This window comes from Felis catus, chromosome D4, assembly GCF_018350175.1.
Source record: "Felis catus isolate Fca126 chromosome D4, F.catus_Fca126_mat1.0, whole genome shotgun sequence".
NCBI lineage: Eukaryota > Metazoa > Chordata > Mammalia > Carnivora > Felidae > Felis > Felis catus.
Genome location: NC_058380.1, coordinates 81,961,582 through 81,984,763, shown reverse-complemented (window position 1 = coordinate 81,984,763; position 23,182 = coordinate 81,961,582). Strand labels below are relative to the sequence as shown.

At 37.2% G+C, this 23,182-nt stretch overlaps 1 protein-coding gene and 1 non-coding gene across 8 annotated transcripts in view; both read left to right on the top strand.

Annotated features, from left to right (window-relative positions):
- Window positions 1-23,182, top strand: part of RC3H2 (ring finger and CCCH-type domains 2) — a 53,192-nt gene that overhangs the window by 7,309 nt on the left and 22,701 nt on the right. For 4 of the 7 annotated variants that reach the window (XM_045042528.1, XM_045042529.1, XM_045042527.1 and 1 more), the window contains exons 3-10: window positions 1,127-1,180; window positions 3,592-3,709; window positions 6,747-6,980; window positions 11,729-11,904; window positions 15,080-15,280; window positions 15,985-16,117; window positions 16,228-16,346; window positions 18,166-18,278. In XM_045042528.1, the coding sequence (XP_044898463.1) occupies window positions 1,127-1,180; window positions 3,592-3,709; window positions 6,747-6,980; window positions 11,729-11,904; window positions 15,080-15,280; window positions 15,985-16,117; window positions 16,228-16,346; window positions 18,166-18,278 (1,148 nt within the window). The remainder of the gene's footprint in view (window positions 1-1,126; window positions 1,181-3,591; window positions 3,710-6,746; window positions 6,981-11,728; window positions 11,905-15,079; window positions 15,281-15,984; window positions 16,118-16,227; window positions 16,347-18,165; window positions 18,279-23,182) is intronic. The other 3 variants (XM_019816495.3, XM_011288453.4, XM_011288454.3) reach the window with 1 other exon arrangement.
- Window positions 15,789-15,898, top strand: LOC111557670. Its single transcript, XR_002737904.1, has one exon. It is a non-coding gene; the product is annotated as a small nucleolar RNA SNORD90 (small nucleolar RNA).

The following is a 23,182-nucleotide window of genomic DNA, read 5'->3' as shown; positions in this document are numbered from 1 at the left end:
ATTTTACTAATTTGGTATATGCAATAATTATAGAACTTTGTCCATTAAGGGGTACAACGTGTGTCTAGTGATACTTGAGACATAAAAAATCTTCATCGTACCTGACACGATGATTGTATTCTGCAAAAGATTTTTTTTTAGATAATGTCATAAATCCTTAGGCAAAACCATAAATTTTACTATAATTCTATATTTCATTGTGTTCAATGCTGTGGTCAAAATTTATGTTTATAAGTGATTTTGGTTGTGGGGCCCCTGGGTGGCTCAGTCAGTTGAGCGTCTGACTTCAGCTCAGGTTGTGATCTCACAGTTTGTGAGTTTGAGCCCCACATTGGGCTCACTGTTACCAACCTGTCAACATGAGCCTGCTTCATATCCTCTGCCCCTCCACCACTTGCGCTCTCTCAAAAATAAATATTTTTCAAAAATAAGTGATTTTGGTGGATAACATTATTTTTAAGTTTATTTATTTGAGAGATGACAGAACACAAGCAAGGGGAGGGAAAGAGAGAGAGGGAGAATCCGAAGCAGGCTCCTCATGGTAAGTGCAGTGCCTCACATGAGGCTTGAACTCACAAAACTGTGAGATTGTTCCCTGAGCCAAAATCAAGAGCTGGACGCTTAACAGACTGAGCCACCCAGGCGCCCCAAGGAAGATTTTTAAATAATCACATATAAGCTTTTATTTATTATTGCATACAAAAAGAAATGTAATCAAAACTTTGGCCAAATATCAACCCACTAGGATCCTCAAATGGAGGTTTTGGGATTTTCTTTTTAACTTCACTTGACTTTTAGAATAATATTACAAACGAGAAAATAAGGTCTATTTGGGGATATATATATAGAGAGAGAGAGAGAGAAAACCAATTTCCAGAGTATCTGTAACAAATTCTGTATAGTTTTTTTGGTTCATGTGTTACAAAATAAATATTTCTTTTTTATAATCATTTTAGTGAATCAGACCAAGACCCTAGATTTTTAATAATTTCCATTAAATGAGGGCCTGTTTTATGTCAGGTATGATAGTAAATATTACTAATATTTTAGTAAAAATTTTAGTAAATATTACTAAATCATTACTAATTCTTACCTTAGCTGCTTAGTTATTATCCCCATTTTACAGGTGAGGAAGAAGATGAAATTCTGTACATCATGCACTGTATATAAAAGCAAGAAAGTAAGGACTTTTCTGATTAATCACTTCTTAGAAAATTCAGTGAATTAAAAATACTCCATTCTTGGGACGCCTGTGTGGCCTAGTCGGTTGAACGTCTGACTCTTGATTTCCGCTCAGATCATGATCCCAGGATTGTGGGATCAAGCCTGCATCTGGCTGTGCATTGAGTGTGGAGTCTGCTTAGAATTCTCTCCCTCTGACCCTCTCCAGCTTGCTCTCCCTCCCCCTTTCTCCCTCCCTCCCTCCCTCCCTCCCTCTCTCTCTCTCTCCCTCTCTCTCTCACTCCTGCTCCCTCCCTCCCCCCCTCCTTTCTTCCCCCCCTCCTTCCTTCTCCCCCTTCTTCCTTCTCCCCCTTCCTTCCCCCCCCTTCCTTCCCTCTGACCCTCTCCCCAAGCTTGTGCATGCCTTCTGTCTCTCTTTCTCAAAAATAAACAATAAATTTTTAAAAATACTCCATTCTTTTAGTATCTTGATATTTGAAGTGTTTGTTTTAAAGCATATATATTTTTTTAATGTTTATTTATTTTTGAGAGAGAGAGGGAGACAGACAGACAGACTCTGAAGCAGGCTCTAGGCTCTGAGCTGTTAGCACAGAGCCCAACATGGGACTCACAAACCACGAGATCATGACCTGAGCCAAAGTCAGACGTTCAACCGACTGAGCCACCCAGGTGGCCCTGAAGCATGTTTCTCTTAAATGTCCGTATTCCAGTTAGACACTCTGAAATCTAGATGTATCTGTAATCAATAATATATCATAATTGTCTGCATTTTTTTCCACAGTGCCTTTTGCAAACAGTGGCGTCTTAGATCCAATACAATATTGGAGACTTTTTGTGATAATACTGGCTATCATTTTATGTCTGCTATGTTGGTCAGTTACTATGTTTTATCATTCATAAATGTTCTCTCAATTGGTCCTTAATGGTCTGCAGGCCTACACAATGTGATTTCTATTACTGTTAAAGCCCCACCTGTTACTACTGGCTTCAGTCTTTCTGCTTAAGCCATACTGCTTCCTAGCCAGTTGTTAAATATGCCAAACATGTTCCCACCTGAGGGCTTTTGTAGTGACTGTTATCTTTGTCTAGAATGTTTATTATCTTTCTCAAGTGTTTATTCAAATGTCATGATTCCTAAGGAAGCCTATCCTACCACCCCTTTTAAAATTGCAATTCCTCTCCAGCACTCCCAATCCCTCTTATCTTTGCTGTGTAATTCTTACTTATCACTTTCTATCATTATTACCCACTTATTTGTTAATGTTTTTAAATTTATTGGCTCCATCCTCTCTTCACTAGAATGTAAGGTACAAGGGCAAGAAATTTTGTCTGTTTTGCTCACCGATACATGCCTAGTGCCTGCAAGTATGTTTGGATATTAAGCACTCCATAAATACAAATGATTGTTAGATTAAACTGAATTTCCATAGTGGCACTATAAAACAGGGATTTTTCATCTCCATTTTTCAAATAGGGAAACCATAACTTGGAGCAGTTAAATGATTTACTCAGGGTCACTCATAGAAGTGGCAGAGCTGCAATTTACGTCCCAAGTTTTGACATTTTGTTAAGTATACTGTGTTTTGCCGGGTGTCTGGCTGGCTCAGTTAGTAGAACATGCAGCTGTTGATCTTGGGGTTGTGAGTTCGAGCCCCAAGTTGGTGGTGGAGTTTACATAGAAAAGAAAAGAATACTGTGTCTTGTGGTGCTTGTTGTACCAAGAGGGGACAGACCATAAGCAATAAATAAAATAAGAAAATTATATAGTGAGAAGGTGCTAAGTGGTTTTTTTCCTTCCTACTTTTTATTTTGAAAAACTTTTTTAAAAATTTCCAAAAAATAGTATACAGAGAACCCATATAATTTTCTGCAGCTTCCCCTAATGTTAACATCTGTCAAAATTCTACCATAGTTATCAACCCTAAGATATATACATTGATAGGGGCACCTGGGTGGCTCAGTCAGTTAGGCATCCGACTTTGGCTCAGGTCGTGATCTCGTAGTCCCTGAGTTCGAGCCCCACATCAGGCTCTGTGCTGACAGCTCAGAGCCTGGAGCCTGCTTCAGATTCTGTGTCTCCTTCTCTCTCTGCCTGTCCCCTACACATGCTCTATCTCACTCTGTCTCTCAAAAATAAGTAAATGTTAAAAAAAATTTTTAAAAACATACATTGATATGATATTAACTACTTCTTTTTCCATTTATTAATACATTTAGCCCCTGCCGTTAAGTATAATATCCTTGGTTCTTAGCAGTTTGGCTATGTGTTTGTCTTCAATTTTACTTAAACTATTTTGATGTATTATCTCTGTGTTATAATTTTATACACACCAAGATTATTATCAAATATATAAATAAAAGTTCCATGAGCTGGATAAATGTATTTCTTCCATTCTTCTTTGTTTTTAGGTACCAGATCATCAGTCAATAAAGTTAAGTAATCTAGGTGAGAACAAACACTATGAGGTTGCAAAGAAATGTGTTGAGGATTTGGCACTCTACTTAAAACCACTAAGTGGAGGTAAAGGTAAGTTACCCTTTACACAAAAAAAGTGTTTTACTGGTGAGCAGGACTTGGTAATATTTTTACCTTGAAAGACTTGATGTTGATACCCTATTAAATAATTCTGAGTTTTAAAAAATGAGTTTGGAAAATTCTTGGGAAAACTTTCTGATGGAGAGCATTGTATTATTTTCTGAAAATAGCTAGTATTGTTTTTAATTTAAGAATTCATCAGACACACTACATATTGAGATTTATACAGTATTTATGTTCATTAATAGTTTTGTAGCAGAATATTAATTTTAGTAAGTCCTACTAAGACAATTTCATGTATTAATTCAATTTTGTTTGGCACTTATGGTGGTTAGGGTCCCTGCCTTCACAGAACCCTCAGTCTGTTGGGAGAGATAGGCATGTAAGTGCAATAAGTTATTTTAAGTGTGATGACAAATACAATTCTTATTCATCACTGCATACCCTTGACCAGCACATCATAGTTGAATTAATGAAGCATTTATTTTATACCTGCTCTGTGCTTTGTACTGTTCAGTATTTTGAACATAGTCACTTCCTTGAGAAACTTAGCCTGTCTACCTTGTTCATTCATTCATTCATTTATTGGACAGATATCTAACGAACCTGTACTAAGTGCCAGGCACTATTTTGGTACTTGGCATACATTAACGAAATGCTTGCCCTCATAGCATTTACATTTTAGAAAATGGAGAAAGCATAATAAACAATAAGTGAATAAAAAGATTATATGTTATAATTGATAATTGTTATGGAAATGAAATAATACAGCTAGAGGGATCAGAAATGTCAGAGTGAGGGGACAAGGGCACGTTGCAATTTTACACAAAATGGTTAATGTAGGCCTCATTAAAAAGGTAGCTTTGAAACTTGAGATGAAAGAGGTGAGGTAGTTAGCCATGTAGGTTCCTGGGAAAAGACTGTTCCACACAAGGGCAATAGCAAAGTCCTCTAGTGATGCCTAACGTCTTCAAAAAACAATAATAGGAGAGTGTGCCTGGAGCAGTGTGAGTGGGGGGAAGAATAGTATGAGACAGATGAAAAGAAATGGTGAGGCCACATAATGTACAGACCTGCAAGCCATTTTAAAGACTTGAGCTTTTATTCTTAGTAAAATTGGGTAGTCTCTGTAGGGTTTTAAGCAGAGGAGTGACACAATCTAACCAATGTTTAAAGGATTTGTCTAGCTGCTCTGTTGAGAATTCAGTGTAGAAGCCAAGGTTAGGAGCAGAGTATTGGTTAATAAGCTAATAGAGCAAGGTTAGTAGCAGTGGAGGTAGTGAGTGGATGGCCTGAATATATTTTGAAGATTGAGTCAAGAGGATTTCCTAAGTTATTGAACATAGGGTATAAGAGAAAGAGCAGAATCAAAGATGACTCTTGGGTTTTGGGGTCTGAGCACCTGGAAAGAGAGGTTGCCATCAACTTAGACAAGGAAAACTGTAGGTAGATCAGGTTTAGATGAGAAGATCAGGAATTAAATTTTAGTCGTGTTATGTTTGAGTTGTCAAATCTTCATTTGGATGCTATTGAATAACCAGTGGATGTATGTTAAGGAGGGGTATAGAAGTTGTACCTTTGGGAGTTATTAACATACGGATAGTATTTAAAGAAATTAATAAGATTGCCTAAGATCTTCTAAGTAGTGAATGCAGATAGAAAAGAAAAAAACTGGATCCTGAGGCCTTTTAACATTAAGAAGTCAGGAAGAAAAGATAAAATCAAAAAAGAAAAGACTGGGGAAACAAAAAAAGGAAGGAAGAAAAGCAAGAGAATAGAGTGTTCTGGAAGCCAAGTAAAGAATATGTTTAAAAGAATTAGGAGTGGTCATCTGTGTCGAGGGCTGGTGAAATGTCAAGTAAGGTAAGGACGGAATGTTGATCATTGATTTACCAAAGTGGAGGTAATTGCTGTCATGAGAAGAGCAGTTTTGATGAAGTGACAGTGGCAACAACTTAATTGAAGTAGGCTTTAAAGATTGTGAAGCAAGGAATTTGGAAATCATGAATACAGACAACTCTAGAGAATTTGCTACAAAAGAGAAGAAAGAAATGGGACAGAGCTGGGAGGCAAAGAGGAATGAATAAAAAGATTTATGGGGCATCTGGGTGGCTCAGTTGATTATGCGTCCGACTCTTTTTAATTTTTTTTTCAACGTTTTTTATTTATTTTTGGGACAGAGAGAGACAGAGCATGAACGGGGGAGGGGCAGAGAGAGAGGGAGACACAGAATCGGAAACAGGCTCCAGGCTCCGAGCCATCAGCCCAGAGCCTGACACGGGGCTCGCACTCACGGACCGCGAGATCGTGACCTGGCTGAAGTCGGACGCTTAACCGATTGCACCACCCAGGCACCCCATGCGTCCGACTCTTAATCTCTGCTCAGGTCATGATCTCAGAATTGTGAGTTTGAACCCAGTGTTGGGCTCCGTGCTGGGTGTGGAACCTACTTTAAAAAAAAATAATAAGATTTATTTATCTTCAGCATGCTTGTTTTTATGGAATGCTGATGGAAACTATCAAATAGAAATGGAAGAAGTAATGATGTGGGAAAGAGGGAAGAATTGCTGGGGCATATCCTTGAGTGAGGAAAAGGGATTATGATCTAAGAGCTTGCCATTAAGTTATAGTCTAAACATCGTGTATGTGATAAAATTAGAGCTGTTATTAATCATTACTTTTAGATTATGCTCTGTATTTATGAGTCTCTTATGGTTTGTCTCCCTCTCTGTTTTTATATTATTAAACTTTTCATTAATTAACTGGTTGGAGAACAGACGAAATAAATCCAAAGTACTCTCTTGAGGGGCACCATACAACCCAGAGAACAGGATACCCAAATAAAACTTTAACTAAAAATTAGGCTCCTGTTACCACAAAATAGTAATAAACAGAGATAGAACACTCATGTTAAAACCAAGTATCTTACAGAGGACTCATTACAAATTATGGCTTCATAGTTAAATACAGATAATGAAAATTGACTTGTCTTTTTAAATGAAAAAACTTTGTTTTCTTTCTCTTAAAGGTGTAGCTAGTTTGAACCAGAGTGCACTGAGCCGTCCAATGCAAAGGAAACTGGTGACACTCGTAAACTGTCAGCTGGTGGAGGAAGAAGGTCGTGTAAGAGCCATGCGAGCAGCCCGTTCGCTTGGAGAAAGAACTGTAACAGAACTAATATTACAGCACCAGAATCCCCAGCAACTGTCTGCCAACCTATGGGCTGCTGTCAGGGCTCGAGGATGCCAGTTTCTAGGGCCAGGTAGGATAGATCACTATCTTGTCTGTCTTACTGGCTGTCAAGGTTAGAGGATTCCAATTTCTAGAGAATTGGTTGAGAGTCCCCTCAACCTAACTTCACTTATACGTACAAATCTTGACGTAATTAAAGATAAACCAGTTTTTCTAATCATAATCTATGTATTAGTGCTATAGTATTTTAGAATGTATTTCTCATTTAATCTTTCGTAGCCTTCAAAAGAAGTGACACAGATTCAATTTAACAAATTAAAAACTGAGTTAGAGAGGCCTAAGATTTTATAAGTAGTAAGTAAAAGAAAAATAAAGTTCTTTATATATATGTATATACACACACACACACATACACATATGCATACATACACACTTACAATCATTTTTTTTTAATGTTTATTTATTTTGAGAGAGAAAGAGAGCACGCAAGTGGGGGAGGGACAGAGAATGAGGAGAGAGAGAATCGCAAACTGGCTCCATGCTTCTCCCTAAGCCCGATGAGAGGCTCAATCTCAGGAACCATGAAATCATGACCTGAGCCAAAAATCAAGAGTCAGATACTTAGTTGACTGAGCCATCTAGGAGCCCCATGAAAGAAACTTTTTAAATAAGTGGTATTGAGGTAACTGAATAGACATCTGGAAAAGGATTAAATTGGATATATTTCTTATATACTACATCTACTTAAATTCCAAGTAGGTCATAAATACTTGTTATTAACAAATGCATCATACAACTAATAAAAAAATGAATTTCTTTATAACTTAGTATAAGAAACATATTTTTTTACTCCAAAGCCAGAGGCAGTAACAGAAAAGACTGATACTTGGCTGTATATTTTTTAAATTACACCACAGAAACATTAGCAAAGTAAAAAAAATGAGAAACTTAGGAAAATGTATTTTATCAAATATAAAAGACTAATATAACTTATATATAAGGTACTGCTGAAAACTCAGAAGATACCAGCCACCCAAATGAAATTGGCAAAAGATATGAACAGAAAATACATGAGAAAAAGAAATGTAAATGGCCCTCAAACATATAAAATATACTCAGTATTTCTCATATCAAGAGAAATATACACTAAAATTATATTGACCATTTCTCATGTATCAGATTGGCAGAATTCAAACTTTTGACAATAAATTTTGTTATCAGGGCTGTGGGAAAACAGGTATATACTTTCATCTGGTAGTGGTAGGAATACTAAGTGGTACACATTTTAAAGAGGTATTCGACAGTATCTAGCAAAATCATCTATGTGCTTACCCTTTGGCCTAACAGTTCCATTTTTACAAATCTATCCCAAAGAAACAGCAAAATATACAGAATGCATACTTATAAAGCACTATCTGTAACAACAAACATCTACCCACTGAAAAGGCTTAGAAGCAATGAATAGCTATAGCAACCAGATTATGACTCTTAATAAATACCATTGCCCACTAAAAAGAAGCAGGGGTCTTTGAATAAATGCCATTTCCAGTTCTAGGATAGAAAAGTATAAGTTGAGTGTGGGAATTCTTGAGCTACAAAGCAAAAAAGCTATTAAAGATCATGGGCATCTTGTCAAAAGGTCATAGTATATTTGAAGGGGCTCCCACTGGACATGAGTGGCACAGTTGGAACATCAAAATGAGTAATGACTACAATAGACTGAAACATAAAATATAAAAATCCATGATTTTGTAAAGATAGTACAGGAAAAATTAGTTATCTTTGTCACTTGCTAGATAATGCCAATACATTATTCTAGAAATTAGAAAAGGATAAAATAAGTCAAGCATGTTTTTTCTGCCTCTCCTTCACAAACTGTTTTCAACCACAGTTTCTTAGCATGTTGAGTATAGATTTCTCTTTTGGCAGAATTCCAGCTAATAAATTAATAAAAAATCATCAGAATTAGAAAAATCACACATTTACAACCTCAAGTGAATTAATGGGTCTAGGCAAGAATTATTAGTAGGTGTTAAACCAATAGATGAAAGATTGCTGGGGAAATTTACAATAGATGGATGAGCTTGAACCCACTGATCAACCTTACCATTACTAAAAGTGAGACAACTAGGTCTTAAGTATCTTCTGGTGTAATGTCTGGAATAACAAGTATGCTTGGCAGAAAAAGAAACAAAACCTCAAAGAACAAAAACTCATTCTGAATCTAATCAAGCCTGTAGTTTACAGGAAATAAGGAAGATAAATGAATATATTTAGAAACACTACAAAATTAGCTAAATCAAGAATATGGGGAATTGTTTAGAAAAATGATTGTTTCTTCAAAAAATAACTGAATTTTCTCTTGCATTGAAGGGTGGAGGGTGGTGGGGAACAAGTGTAGATTTATTTTTAAAGCCTAAAGGCATATTAACCAAAAGCAGTGTATGGACCTTATTTGGATACTTACTCAAAGAGACCAAGTATAAGAAGAAATTTTGAAGTCCTTACATGTTAGAAATATATCATGGGTTATTTAAGGGTGAAACGCCATGTCTGGGATTTACTTCAAAACACTCCAGCCAAAACAAACTAGAAAAGTGGGTAAGAACTGGCAACAGCTATATTATGGGTTCATGTTGTTTCTACTGTTGTGTATGTTTAAAATTTTCCATAATACAAAGTTCAATTGAAAAATAATTTTAAAAATCAACATTTGTATGTAATTTAAGAAGGCTGCCTTTGGATATTTCCTCATATTTACCTTACCCAAGAAGCATTAGACTAGATTATCAAGTATCCTTTGTTCTACAACGCAACAACAAAAAGACAACACGATGTAAAAAAAGTGGATCAAGGGCTTGAATAGATATTTCTTCAAAGAAGATATGCAGATGGCCTTTAAAAAACACATGAGGGGACACCTGGATGGCTGTCGATTAAGCGTCTGACTTTGGCTCAGGTCATGATTTTGTGGTTCTTGAGTTTGAGCCCCACATTGGTCTCTGTGCAGACAGCTCAGAACCTGGAGCCTTCTTCAGATTCTGTGTCTCCCTCTCTCTTTGCCCGTCCCCCACTCATTCTCTGTCTCTCTCACTCTCTAAATCAATAAACACACAGAATTTTTTTTTAATGGTTAATTTTCTATTACATAAACTTTGCCTCAAATTTTTAAAAAAAGGTACAGTTTTGCTGCTAACTAGTTGTGAACCTTGACACCAGTGCCTCACTTGGAAAAGGAGGGGTTTCAATTTTAATCCAGATTCTAGATGATCTCTCAGCTCTGAAGTCCCACTGTTTTAGTTGAGAACCAATGCATTTTTAACTTTTAATTTTGAAATGATTTCAGATTTACCTTAAAGTTGCAAGAATAGTGCAGAGAATTCCTGTATACTCCTTATCCATATTCATTAATTTTTATTACTTTGTTACATTTATTATATTACTTGCTCTTTTACTCTTTTCTGAGCCATTTGAGAAAAGCTTATATATTTCAGTGCCCCTTTATCCCTTAATATTTCAATGTATTTCCTAAAAATAAGGATACCATCTTAAACAGTAACAGTACCTTCATCAAATTTAGAGAATTTAAGTTACATACCATACTACAATGTAGTTCACATTCCAGTTTTTTCAATTATTCCAAAAATGTCTTTAATGGAATTTATTTTCTTTCAGAATGTTATCACTTACTGTATTTGTCATCTCTTTTTAGTCTTAATCTGGAACCATTCTTTAGCCTTTCTTTGTCTGATGTTAGTATTCTTTCTTTTTCTTTTTTTTTAATTTTTTTTTTCCAACGTTTATTTATTTTTTTTGGGACAGAGAGACAGAGCATGAACGGGGGAGGGGCAGAGAGAGAGGGAGACACAGAATCGGAAACAGGCTCCAGGCTCTGAGCCATCAGCCCAGAGCTCGACGCAGGGCTCGAACTCACGGACCGCGAGATCGTGACCTGGCTGAAGTCGGACGTTTAACCGACTGCGCCACCCAGGCGCCCCAGTATTCTTTCTTTTTTTTATGTTTATTTTTGAGAGAGGGCAAGAGCGTACATACATGGGGGAGGGGCAGAGAGAGAAGGAGACACAGAATCCCAAGCAGTCTCTACGCTCTGAGCTGTCAGCACAGAGCCTGACATGGGGCTCGAACCCCTGAGCCATGAGATCATGCCCTGAGCCCGTCAGATGCTTAACCAACTGAGCCACCCAGGTGCCCCTGATGTCGGTATTCTTGAAGAATACAGGCAGTTATTTTATTAAAAATTCCTTAATTTGAGTTTGTCTGATGTTCCCTCATGATTAGATTCAGATTATGTTCATCCCTGGCTGGAAAACAACTCAATGCCTTCTTTAGATATTGCATCCAGAGGTTAATATCACTTTAAAATTATATACAAAATTGTTTTGACAGGCAAAGTTAACAGTCTCATGCATTAAATAAAAATTACCGTTTATCATGAGACTCCTATATGTCCTTTACCTTTTGTTTAATATGTCAGAGTATTTCCGTGTATTTTGTAAATGAGGATTTTTTCTTTGCGCTGTAAGATTATCATTATCTAGTTGATTATTAAATACCAACAGAAAATACATTTTAAGTTCTGTTGACTTGTGTTCCAAATGGTTGGTCAGTAGAAATTATATTTTGTTTGATTACTTATTAAGTAAACTGTATTTTTGTATGTGGGATGTCTTCTTTTTGTACTAATGAAATACAGACTGTGGATGATGGAGACTGCCATGAACTAATACCCTGATAAGTCTGATAGACATGATATGCGGGTTTTCTCACTTAGCGTGAATTCATGTTCCTTACTTCTAGCTATGCAAGAAGAGGCCTTGAAGCTGGTGTTGCTCGCATTAGAAGATGGTTCTGCTCTCTCAAGGAAAGTACTGGTACTTTTTGTTGTTCAAAGACTAGAACCAAGATTTCCTCAGGCATCTAAAACAAGTATTGGTCATGTTGTGCAACTACTGTATCGAGCTTCATGTTTTAAAGTAAGTAGCAAGCAACCGTCTAGACGTTACATGCCTTTGTGTGAGACAGAGGCTTTCTAGAATGGTCTAGAGGCTCCAGAAATGCAGAATGCTAACAAAAGTTAAAAGGAAACTTTGTTTTCCTTCTGCACCGTTTGTGTCTGTGATACTACCTTTTGGGAATAAACATATGTGAAGTTGTCAGTAACATAGAACAGAGCATAGGGAAATAGTGTGGTAAACTTGATTCTTGCGATAGTGAAAGTAGACTAAAGAAGCCTTAGTCAAATGAATTTACCATCTTAAAAGGGAAAACTACATAGCAGTGCATAAAAGTTGGTAAATGTTTCAACTTCCCATTATTTTATTCCCTGTTGTGGTTAGATTATGACCTTTAATCTGAAGATGGCCTATAATGTTGCCTTCAGGACAAGAGAGTGAAAAGTTGAGTTACTTGCCCCACTCTGCATTTAGGTGGTGTGATTTTTGTGTGTTTTGTTTTGTTTTGTTTTGGTTGAGAAGACAGAAGAACCCCCGAGATATTTAGAAATGTAGTTCATTGTCTTACAAACTTTAGGTGGTTACAGGTACCAAGAGAAGTGGAAAGTAGGCTGAATTGTTAAAAGTTTCTGTGTGTTGCAAGAGAATAGGTTGCTGGCTGGCTCTTGAGAAAAGCCCAAAGACTTGGAACTGGAAAGGCCCAATGGCTTCTATAAAAGTAAAACATCAAAATTTGAAGCCAAAGCTTATTTAGGCTATTTTGCTGGTTTTAATAGCCCAAGAGTGAAAACAGTAGAGATAGAAAACAATTTTTTGGAAGACTGCTTAGTTTGAAATAGCAAGTAATTGCTGATAAAAATATGTTCAAATGAACTCACTTAGCTCCACTAATGAGGCTTGGACACTGTCTGCCTGATAGTTACAGTGCTTGATTTTGTGCCCTTAGAGTAACAATAGAAATGAATCTCTGGTTCCTCAAACATTATGCTTTTAGCTAAGCAACCAAATTACAGAGATCATTTGTCATCCTGAAGTGACTGACTAGGTTCTCACACTCTATTCCTGATTTAATGTGTTTTATTTTGTTTTTTCCTCATAGGTATTATGCGGATTTGTGGTATATGACAGTCCTACATCTACAGTTGCTGCTAATATCTGACATTTGAATAACACTACTGTAGAAAGTGATTTCAATTTTATTCCTTATCTCACCTCACTGCCCTGTAGTTTAGCATGTTAAAGCAGTGTTTGAATTAATTAAAGGGTATCTTGCTGACTTAACTGCCAAAAGACCTCTCTTGGGTGTCATTTACTCTAGTAAAGTCACCATTGTCAAAGGTCTTTCCTATTTTATAGGCTTAGAGATGTGAATTTTGTGGATGCATACAGTAGATTCTTTCCTCAGAAACAACCACCCTAACCAAGGTCAAATACAATAGATGATGAGTTTTATTAATTTGTAATAAGAAGTGCAACTCTTACGTGACTTAAGTGATCATGTTGTAGATATTGTCCTGCAGAAGAGTATCAAACCTTTGCTTCCTTAGCATGGAATCAGAACAAGGGGAGTTAATGATTGTAATGTTTGATGCAGTGGTTTCCACCTGAAGATACCCATCAGAATTATCTATGGAGTTTTTAAAAGTATACCATCCCCAGATACTCTGATGTGGTATATTTGATGTGGGATTTGAACATTCATAGATACTTTTTAATTATGTGGTCTTCCAAGTCAGGAATTGTGATTACCTGAAATTGTGGTTTTTAATGCTTCCCAGGTGATTTTGATGTATGTTAGTAAGAATTTTAATAGGACCAGGCTCTATTAGCCACCCGAGTCCCTCTTTACTATTCAAATGGATAGAAGCTTTTGCTGCCTAAGAGGCACCCTGTAGCCTACATGGGATTTGGAAGAGTACTAGCATCCTCTGGTTCTTGGGTTTCTTTTTTCTATTTTTTAGGTTGGTAATTCTTTTGTTTCCTTAGTGTTTCTTTAAGTAGGGTTGGGTAGAATATAGATTTTTGTGACTTCTAAGTTATATACTCTATTATACCTAGATTGTGTTGATTAGAATTTTGGGTGTCTCAGACCAGTCTATAATGTATTTATATATTCCCACAGATAATTGTGAACTGATGCTATTAACTCTCAGATGGTAACTTAATTTTCCCATCTTCGTGTTCTTGGGGTCATATTATTGCTGCCTCATGTGCTAGCATAGCAATAGAAATAACCAGTAAGGTGGTCTGGGGATATTTTCATTTTACCAGTGACAAAATCATGATTTTGAACAGTTTGTTTTGTTCAATCTGAGTTTCACAATCTGTACCAGTTCTGGGTCTTCTGAATCCTAGCCAAGTTTCAAATTTCATTGTGCAAGTTTTAGATAAATGTGTATCATTTATTATAGAAATTGTCTAGTCATATACCTGCATGTTTGGATAATTAGTTTCAGTAGGATTATGAAACTCTGTAAACTTTTGAACTAATGTTTTTTAAATCACTTAAGTCAGGTATAAATTAAAGCTGTATAAATACCCTAATGATCATTTTTGTGGTGATAGAAGATTTCTAATATATGTGTACCCGTTGGCTGGACTGAATTGTCACTTGTCTGCTTAAAAGCCTTCCATGGCTTCCATTCCTTTCAGGATAATATACAAATTTCTCACTATATTTTATAAGGCCCTCTGTGATTCTTCTCCAGCCTGTATCTTAGCCCTTAATTCTCTGTGCTCTTTCATTTTTCTGTTTCACCACTTGCTATCATTCTAGGATTCTGTTTCTCAAGTGGAAGCTTCTATTCATTCTTCAAGTCTCATTTCATGCAGCCTTCAAGTTGGAGAAACTTTTTCTGTTGCCCCTTCCTTCTCCCACCAGATTGAATTGCCTTTCCTTTGTGTTGCCATAGAGCATTATAATAGCGCTTATATTATAATTTTCTGTTTACAAGTGTCTTCTCTACTGCTCATCTCATTGAAGGAAGGCAAAACTATGTACTAGATTATGCAAGTTCTGCTTTGTTCCAAAAAGAATTTGTGATAAGGACATTATCTTCTTTGAACTTTCTTTTATGTAGTGTATGATATATAGTAGGTACCCCCCAACTCAAACCCTCCCCCAAAAAGAATTGATTGGAGAAGAGGGGAGAGCAGACCAATTCTGATAGGTTTTTTTTTCCTCGTTATTTTTTAGGTTACCAAAAGGGATGAAGACTCTTCCTTGATGCAGCTAAAGGAGGAATTTCGGAGTTATGAAGCATTACGCAGAGAACATGATGCTCAAATTGTTCACATTGCTATGGAAGCAGGACTCCGCATTTCACCTGAGCAGTGGTCCTCACTTCTGTATGGTGACTTGGCACATAAATCACACATGCAGTCTATCATTGATAAGGTTTGTGAAATTAGCGATGCTTGTTTTAGATCATTGCTGTTCCATTGAAGAGCATTGCAATCTTCTGAAGGGAGTGAAGAGACAACTAGTTAAGAGATTTGTATGTTTTTAAATATTAGGCTTTTTTTTTAAGTCTATTTATTTTGAGAGAGAGAGAGAGAGCGCATGTGCACAAACACATGTGGGGAGGGGCAGAGAGAGAGAATCCCAAGCAGGCTCCACACTGTCAGCGTGTAGCCCAGCTCCAGGCTTGAACTCACGAACCGTGAGACGATGATCTGAGTCAAAATCAAGAGTTGGATGCTTAACCAACTGAGCTACCCAGGCACCTCAAACATGAGCTCTTTAAATTATTTTATCTTTATTTCTTTTTACAGTGTTTTTAACTTTCAGAATAAACCAAGGAAGGCTATAGGGAACCAAATACAGGATATTAACATAAAAGAAGCTGACTTACAAAGTTTGTTATTTGCCTGTATTCTGACCCCAGAGAGCTAATACAACTTATAAATAAGTTTTCTAAGTGTCTAATGATGAAGTTCATAGGGCAGATTCTGAGGTGAAAATTTCATTCATCACTGATACTCCTCTATGGAATCTGAAGACACTTGAAAACCTGTTTAGTATGTTGGCTAAAAGAAGCATTCAGATATAAATGTGTCATAAGAACCAGAGTAAAAGCCATTCTGTTTTCTGTTTGTTAGCTGCAGTCTCCAGAATCATTTGCAAAGAGTGTCCAGGAATTGACAATTGTTTTGCAACGAACAGGTGACCCAGCTAACTTAAATAGACTGAGGCCTCATTTAGAGCTTCTTGCAAACATAGACCCTAATCCAGGTATGTGGAAAAATACCCAATTGCTTATACTTTTACTACCTTTGAGGTAAACAACACAAAAGAATTACTGCTAACAAAATCTCCCTCATTCCCTTGGTGGCTTTTTGTAGATGCTGTTTCACCAACTTGGGAGCAGCTAGAAAATGCAATGGTAGCTGTTAAAACAGTGGTTCATGGCCTTGTGGACTTCATACAAAATTATAGTAGAAAAGGCCATGAGACACCTCAGGTAAGCATCTTCATTGCACTTCTGATTGCTTTTATCTCTAATAGAGGTTCATCCTGAACAACTTGAACAAGGTTAATAGACTTCTTATGTGACTCCTATCTCTGTTCTTTTGGGAGAAACTCAAATTTTAGTACATCTGATAAGTAGTTAATAGCATAGCACCCAAATGTTTTTGACCAAGTATAGATTATTGATTTCTTCCAGGCATTTTGTTTCTTTTCTAATGTAGGGAAATTGTCACTTTTTTCTTCATTGCTCTCATATGAATGAGTTCCTATTTGTAAATATGTGGAATTTGAATTTAAAATATTTGCAGTGTACGTGAGAAGGAGTTTATGTTTAAGGTAGAATCTCTTTTATTCTAATAATGATGTCCATTTATTACGTTACTGTGAGTCATTTCCTATGTTATTTTACGTACGTTATTTCTAATCCTCACAGCAAGATAATTGCTGTTCCCAATCTGAAATTTAAAGAGATTAAATAACATATCTAAGGTCATGGTGGCAGTAAGTGTCAGAGCTGAGATCAGATCTACTCCAAAGTGATCTTTCCACTCTTCTAGCCTTATTCTACTAGAAAACATTATAATATTCAAATGTTAACTGGAAGAGAAATGTTTTCTCTTTTTATTTATTTATTAAAAAAATTTTTTTAATGTTTATTTTTGAGAGACAGAGAGAGACAGCATGAGCAAGGGAGGGGCAGAGAGAGAGAGGGAGACACAGAATCCGAAGCAGGCTTCAGGCTCTGAGCTGTCAGCACAGAGCCTGATGTGGGGCTTGAATCCACGAACCATGATATCTTGACCTGAGCCAAAGTCAGACGCTTAACTGACTGAGCCACCCATGCACTCCTGTCTTCTTTTTTTTTTTTTTTTAACTTTATTTGTTTTTGAGAGAGCAAGAGAGAGTGTTTGTTTGTGTAGGGGAGGGACCGAAAGAGAGAGAATCCCAAGCAGGCTCTGCTCTGTCAGCACAGAGCCCAATGTGGGCCTCCATCCTACGAACTGTGAGATCATAACCTGAGCTGAAATCAAGAGTCGGGACACTTAACCAACTAAGCCACCTAGGCACCCCAATAAATGTTTTATCTTATTAAGGTCACAGAAATAACAACGATATCTTAAATTTTGATGCAACTATAGCAGATATGATGGGGTTTTTATACTTTTCCGCATTGTTTTTGTGAACTTAAGCAGCTTCAAGAGTAAGAAGAGTGTTGTACTCTCAAGCTGACAAATAAATTGGTTTCATAAATGTTCACTCTTAGGGGAAATTGTATTCTATCTTTCTTGGGAAAGTTTAAGTGGACAAAGCTTATGGCTTTTTTTTTTTTTTTAAGATTTATTTATTTATTTTGAAGGTGGGGGAGGGGCAGAGAGAGAGGGAGAAAGAATCCCAAGCAAGCTCTGTGTGGCTCAAACTCACGACCTGTGAGGTCATAACCCAAGCAAAGTCAAGAGTCAACGCTTAACCGACTGAGCCACCCAGGTGCCCTGCTTTTTAAATTATTTTGTATCATAATTTTAAAACAGCAATCAATCTATGAGAAAATCTTTTATTTTTGTGGTCATTGTGTTGTCTGACAAATAAATAGACGTAACATCTGAACCAGTTTCAGATAATCCTCAGAAGGAATGTCTGAAATACCAATTTAAAGTTACGCTGTGTAATATGTAACAGGAAATGGTGGAATGGCAGTTGTTTCAGCACAAGAATTACTTTTCTGATGTGATAAAGAATTAAAGGCGGTAATCATAAAATTCTGAAGTCCCAAGAGTTCTCACTTTTTCACACACTGATTTTCTGCTTTGTAGCCTCAGCCAAACAGCAAATACAAGACTAGCATGTGCCGAGATCTGCGTCAGCAAGGAGGGTGTCCCCGAGGAACAAATTGTACTTTTGCCCATTCTCAGGAAGAGCTTGAAAAGTAAGTTATGAGAATTCTTTTTCATATGGGTTTAATTTTGGGTCATTATGAAAGTGTTCTATGTAGTCTCAAAGTTTCTGGTGAGTTTCAAAAATGTGATTAAGTTCACATTGTAGACTTCTTTATATTGCAAGATAATCTTTTCTTTTGAAACTATAGCGTCTTGCTTCTGGAAGCAAGATTAGCATAAATGACTTAGAACCTTATTTAAGGGTCATACTTTTAATAACCATTATATAGCTGGAATCCATGTTTTTGCTAAGCACCTGTGCAGAAGTACTCTCTGTGCAATCTTATTTGCTCAGGTTCAATTGACGATAACAGCAAAATCCCAGGTAAAACCGTACTGCAGATACCTTTTCTTTTTCTGACTTTTGGTCTTCTTAATGTTCTTTTTTCTGCATCTTTTCTCCTCTGGGTAATCCTTTCTGTGTCCATTTACTCCACACGTAGAAGTAAATCAATATAAGCTATATTATATATTGTCCAAGTTTTTGTTGTTTTTTAACCAAACATTCATCATTGAGATCTTGCCAAAAAATGGATTCCCGCCTTTCTATTGAATAACTGGCCTGTGTATCAACTCTTAATGGACATCTCCCTTTTGTTTTTAGACACTTTATTTTTTTTATTTTTTATTTTTTTAAGTAGGCTTCACACCCAGCGAGGAGCCCAACATGGGGCTTGAACTCATGACTGTGAGATCAAGACCTGAGCTGAGATCAAGAGCCAGACGTTAAACAGACTGAGCCACTCAGGCACCCTGTTTTTACACTTTAAACTTAAGTTGAACTAATTTTCTCCTCCCATACATCCTCTCCCACTTTCCATTCTGCTCTCCCCCAGTGTACCCTGTCCAGCCAGTTACATATACCATGTTAAAGGAATCGTCTTTGTTACCTTTCCCTCACCTGCTTGTCTGAGTCACCAAGGTAGTTCAGTATGTTTGTTTCTGAACTCTTCTTTCCAGCCTTACAGTCCAAGCTATCATCCCTTTTCTCAATCCACCATTGCCTCCTAGTCTTACAGTTATTGTTGCCACCCCACTCCCATTATTCCCCACAAAACGGAGAATTTTATGCATAAGGCTCATTGCAGATAATGAGAACAGGTAGTTTCTCAATTACTCTGTGGATAAAGTTATAAAATCTAGATTGTGGATCCTGGATCATCTGTGTGCCTACCTTTCTGATCTCATCGCACAGTGCTCCTGAATTGTATTCTATGCTCAGGCCACACTTCTCTTCTGTCAGTGCCTGGAATGCACCATGCTCTTCTACATAATGCTCTTCCATTCTGGCCTTGCCTTTGGAGCTTTTCTTTTGCCTACCTTACTCTTCACTTATTCAGGGGGATCCTCCCCTGACAAAGTTTCCTCTTTGTCATACCAATCAAAATTATGATTAACTTACAATAAATTTTAGTGGATGGCAGACTTATGTAAAGGTCCAGATAGTAAATATTTTCAGTTTGGTGGATCACATGGTGATCTGTGTCACAGTCACTCAATTCTGCCATTGTAGCAAAAAAGCGACCATTGTGCATAAAATTGGCATGGGTATATACTTTATTTACAACAAACAGGCAACTTTAGCCCCTGGCCTCTATTGACTGCCTTACTGTGGAGTACCCTCCATGGACTGTATTTATCTTGTTTATTACTTATTACTATTTCCTCAGTTGCTAGCACTGGACCCTGTACATAACGAGCTCCACAGCAGCAGCAATCTGATAGAAGATATGTGTGTGTGCATTAGAAAGAAGAGTAGAAACATGTGTCTCCTCTCTGTTTTTACTCCCTACGGAAGAGCCTGGAGAGGTTGCAGGGGTCCTAAGACAAAAAGACGCTGTTTGCACCCAGTCTAAGCAGCTCTCTATACAGAGTTTTACATCAGGATGATTTTTGAGGCTCTAGGAAATCTATTGAGCTTGCCCATACCTGAAATAGAGCTTCTTAGCTAAAGTAGAAGTTTTTAGGGGACTTTCTTGGGAGTTGTTAGACTTAAAAAAGTCAGAGGAGGGGCGCCTGGGTGGCTCAGTCACTTAAGCATCCAGCTCTTGATTTCAGCTCAGGTCATGATCTCACAGTTTGTGATTCGAGCTCCCCGTTGCTTGGGACGCTCTCTTTCCATCTTTCTCTTCCCCTTCCCACTCGCATGTGCTCTCTCTGTCTCTCAAAAATAAATATTTAAAAAAAAGAAATAAAGAAAAGTTTATTTAAAAAAAGTCAGAAACTGTGATTTCATTGCCTTGCCACCCATAACTGGTGTCCCATCTGAAAATCCATTTTACCTCCTGTACCTTCAAGCTGGCTTTCTACTCTCCATCTCTTGTGCCTACTTTACAATTTTATTATCTCTTGACTGAAATTATATTAGTAGTAAAAAAAAATAATAGCCAAATTAATTGGTCACATTTTTGTGTAATGCTGTTTTTAGTGTTTCATGTGTGTTTACCTAGTTTATCAATTTTAGTTCTCTACTGGCCTTTTACCTGGCATCTCCTTATGTTCAACCTATTTCATTGCTACCAAGATTTTCTCTTGCAAATAATTGTCTGATCATGTCCACGTCTGCTTTAAATTCTTAATTGGTTCCTCAGTATAGCAAAGCATCTAGTCCTAATCTAGCTTTATAGCCTTGCTCCACCTTTTGCAGTCTATTTTTTTAAGCTACATCTAGTTAATCACTGTTTACTACTGCACAAATTCTTGCATTCTTCTTTCCCTTGCACGTGTTTTTCCCTTTATCATATGCTTATCTCTTTTCTGTTTGGAGAGCTCCTAGTCATACTCAGAGGTCCTCTTCCTTCTGAGGACTTCTCTGACTTCCAAGCCAGTGTTAGTTGCTTCCTTCACTGTGCTGTTGTAGTGCTCTATACATAGTCACTGTATAATGTCAGTTCTCTTGTCATATTGCAGTTATTTATTTGCACGTGTGTATTTTAACTGGACTTCATTTATCTTATGAGTAATTCATCTTGATATTTTTTGCACATAGCAAGTGTCTGATATGTAAATTCAGTATATTTACGTTGAAAGGACAAATAATCTACAATTCATATTTCTAGCTGGCTTCACATTCTCTGTTGCTGTTTGAAAAAAGAAGAGAAAAAAACAGGATGATACAAAGGATTAAGAAAGTGAGATGTCACTATCCTATTGGTTAAAAAATACATGTTGCTATGTATCTCTGAGCTTTTTGAGGGTGGAACCTTTGTCTTAATTCACATAATACACCAGGAGCTCTGCAAACATTTGTTTTACTTAAATTAATTTTACTCCAGCCTGCTTTCTCTACTGTGCATTTCTCTAACCAAACTAAATGTAAATGCCCAGCAGTCTCCTAAAGTAAATATTTAGGTGACTGTATTTGAGAATGTAGAGTATTAGAATCCTATTTCTAAGAATTGGCTGCATTCTGGAGAATAACAGAAGCCTAGAATCAATCAGCTCAGCAAACATAAAAATGATTGCTAAGTGCTGGGTACTTTATTGAGGTGCTTCTAGTGAGGAAAGAGGCACGGTAAACACGTAAACACGATTTCAGTTAGTGATACAATGCTATAAAGTCTGAGGTGGAAACAAGCTTGGCAGGCTTGGGAACTAGAAGCAAGACCAGTGTGTCTGGAAGATGGAGAATGATAGGGATGACAAAAGATAAGGCTAAAGAGGCGGGCCACATCACACTGGCTTTGATGACCATGGCGAGGAATTTGGAAGACGTAACAGGGTTTTATTCAAATGCAACGATGAGATTTTTTTAATCTTACATATTTATTTAAGTAAGCTCTATGCCCAGCATGGGGCTGGAACTCACAACCCTGAGATTAAGAGTCTCATGCTCCACCGACTGAGCCAGTCAGGCATCCCACAACAATGAGATTTTAACTTTGTCTTAGAAATGTCACCCTAGAGTCTGCATGGCTCGAGACCAATGAAATACTATAGTGGTTCAGGTACAAGATTGGTAGCTTGGTCCTACAACTATAGTAATGGAAATGATGAAAAGTGGTCAGATTTGGGATATATATTTGACGAACTGATAGGTTGAATGTGGACTATAAAGAAAAGAATCAAGAATGACTCCAGGGTTTGGGATCTGTATAACCAAGTAGTGTTTTAACTTATATGGGAAATGCTTTTGGAGGTAGAAAATCAGTGGTTGGTTCTTCTCTTGGCCATATGAAGTCAGAGGCTTACTCCCTGTTCACGCAACAAATATTTATTGAACACACAGTGTGCACCAGGCACTGTATTATATGCTGAAGATAGAGAGGTCAGTCAGAAAGGCAAAAATCCTTGCTCTCATGGGGCTTACTTTGTTGTAGAGAAGATTGACATACAGCAAATAAATACAAAATATAATATCTGGTACTGATTGGTGCTATGAAGAAAAATAACACAAGGTATGGAGAAAGAATGGTTGGGAAAGGGGAGATATTTTAGATAAGGTTATCTGGGAAGGGATATCAGAGGATATGGCATGTAAGCAGACACCTGAATGAAGTGATGGTGCACTAGAATAAAAAAGGTCATTATAGGAGTGAAGTCTTTGGAAAGGCAGATACGCTTGGGACCTGGGGCACAAGTGGAGAGATTGGACCTCGTTAGAACCCCAGTGGCAGGATTGACCTGAGTTAAGAGCAGGAGCTCTTCATCTCTTTTTACGAGGAGGATGTAGTTACAGGTCGGGAAGCTTCCTGGAATTGATGGTGAAAGAAGTAAGTCTCCTCTGTCTTCATCTGTTTTGTCTGTCAAGTGGGAGGCAATGTCATCAGCAGTGGAGGTAGAAAGGATGTTAGAGATGAGAAAGGGAATTTAGTAGAGAAGTGTATTAGTGTATTGCTTGGCCATTTTAAATAATTGATCAGAATTTTGAAGAGAGTCTAGAGAGCATGATAGC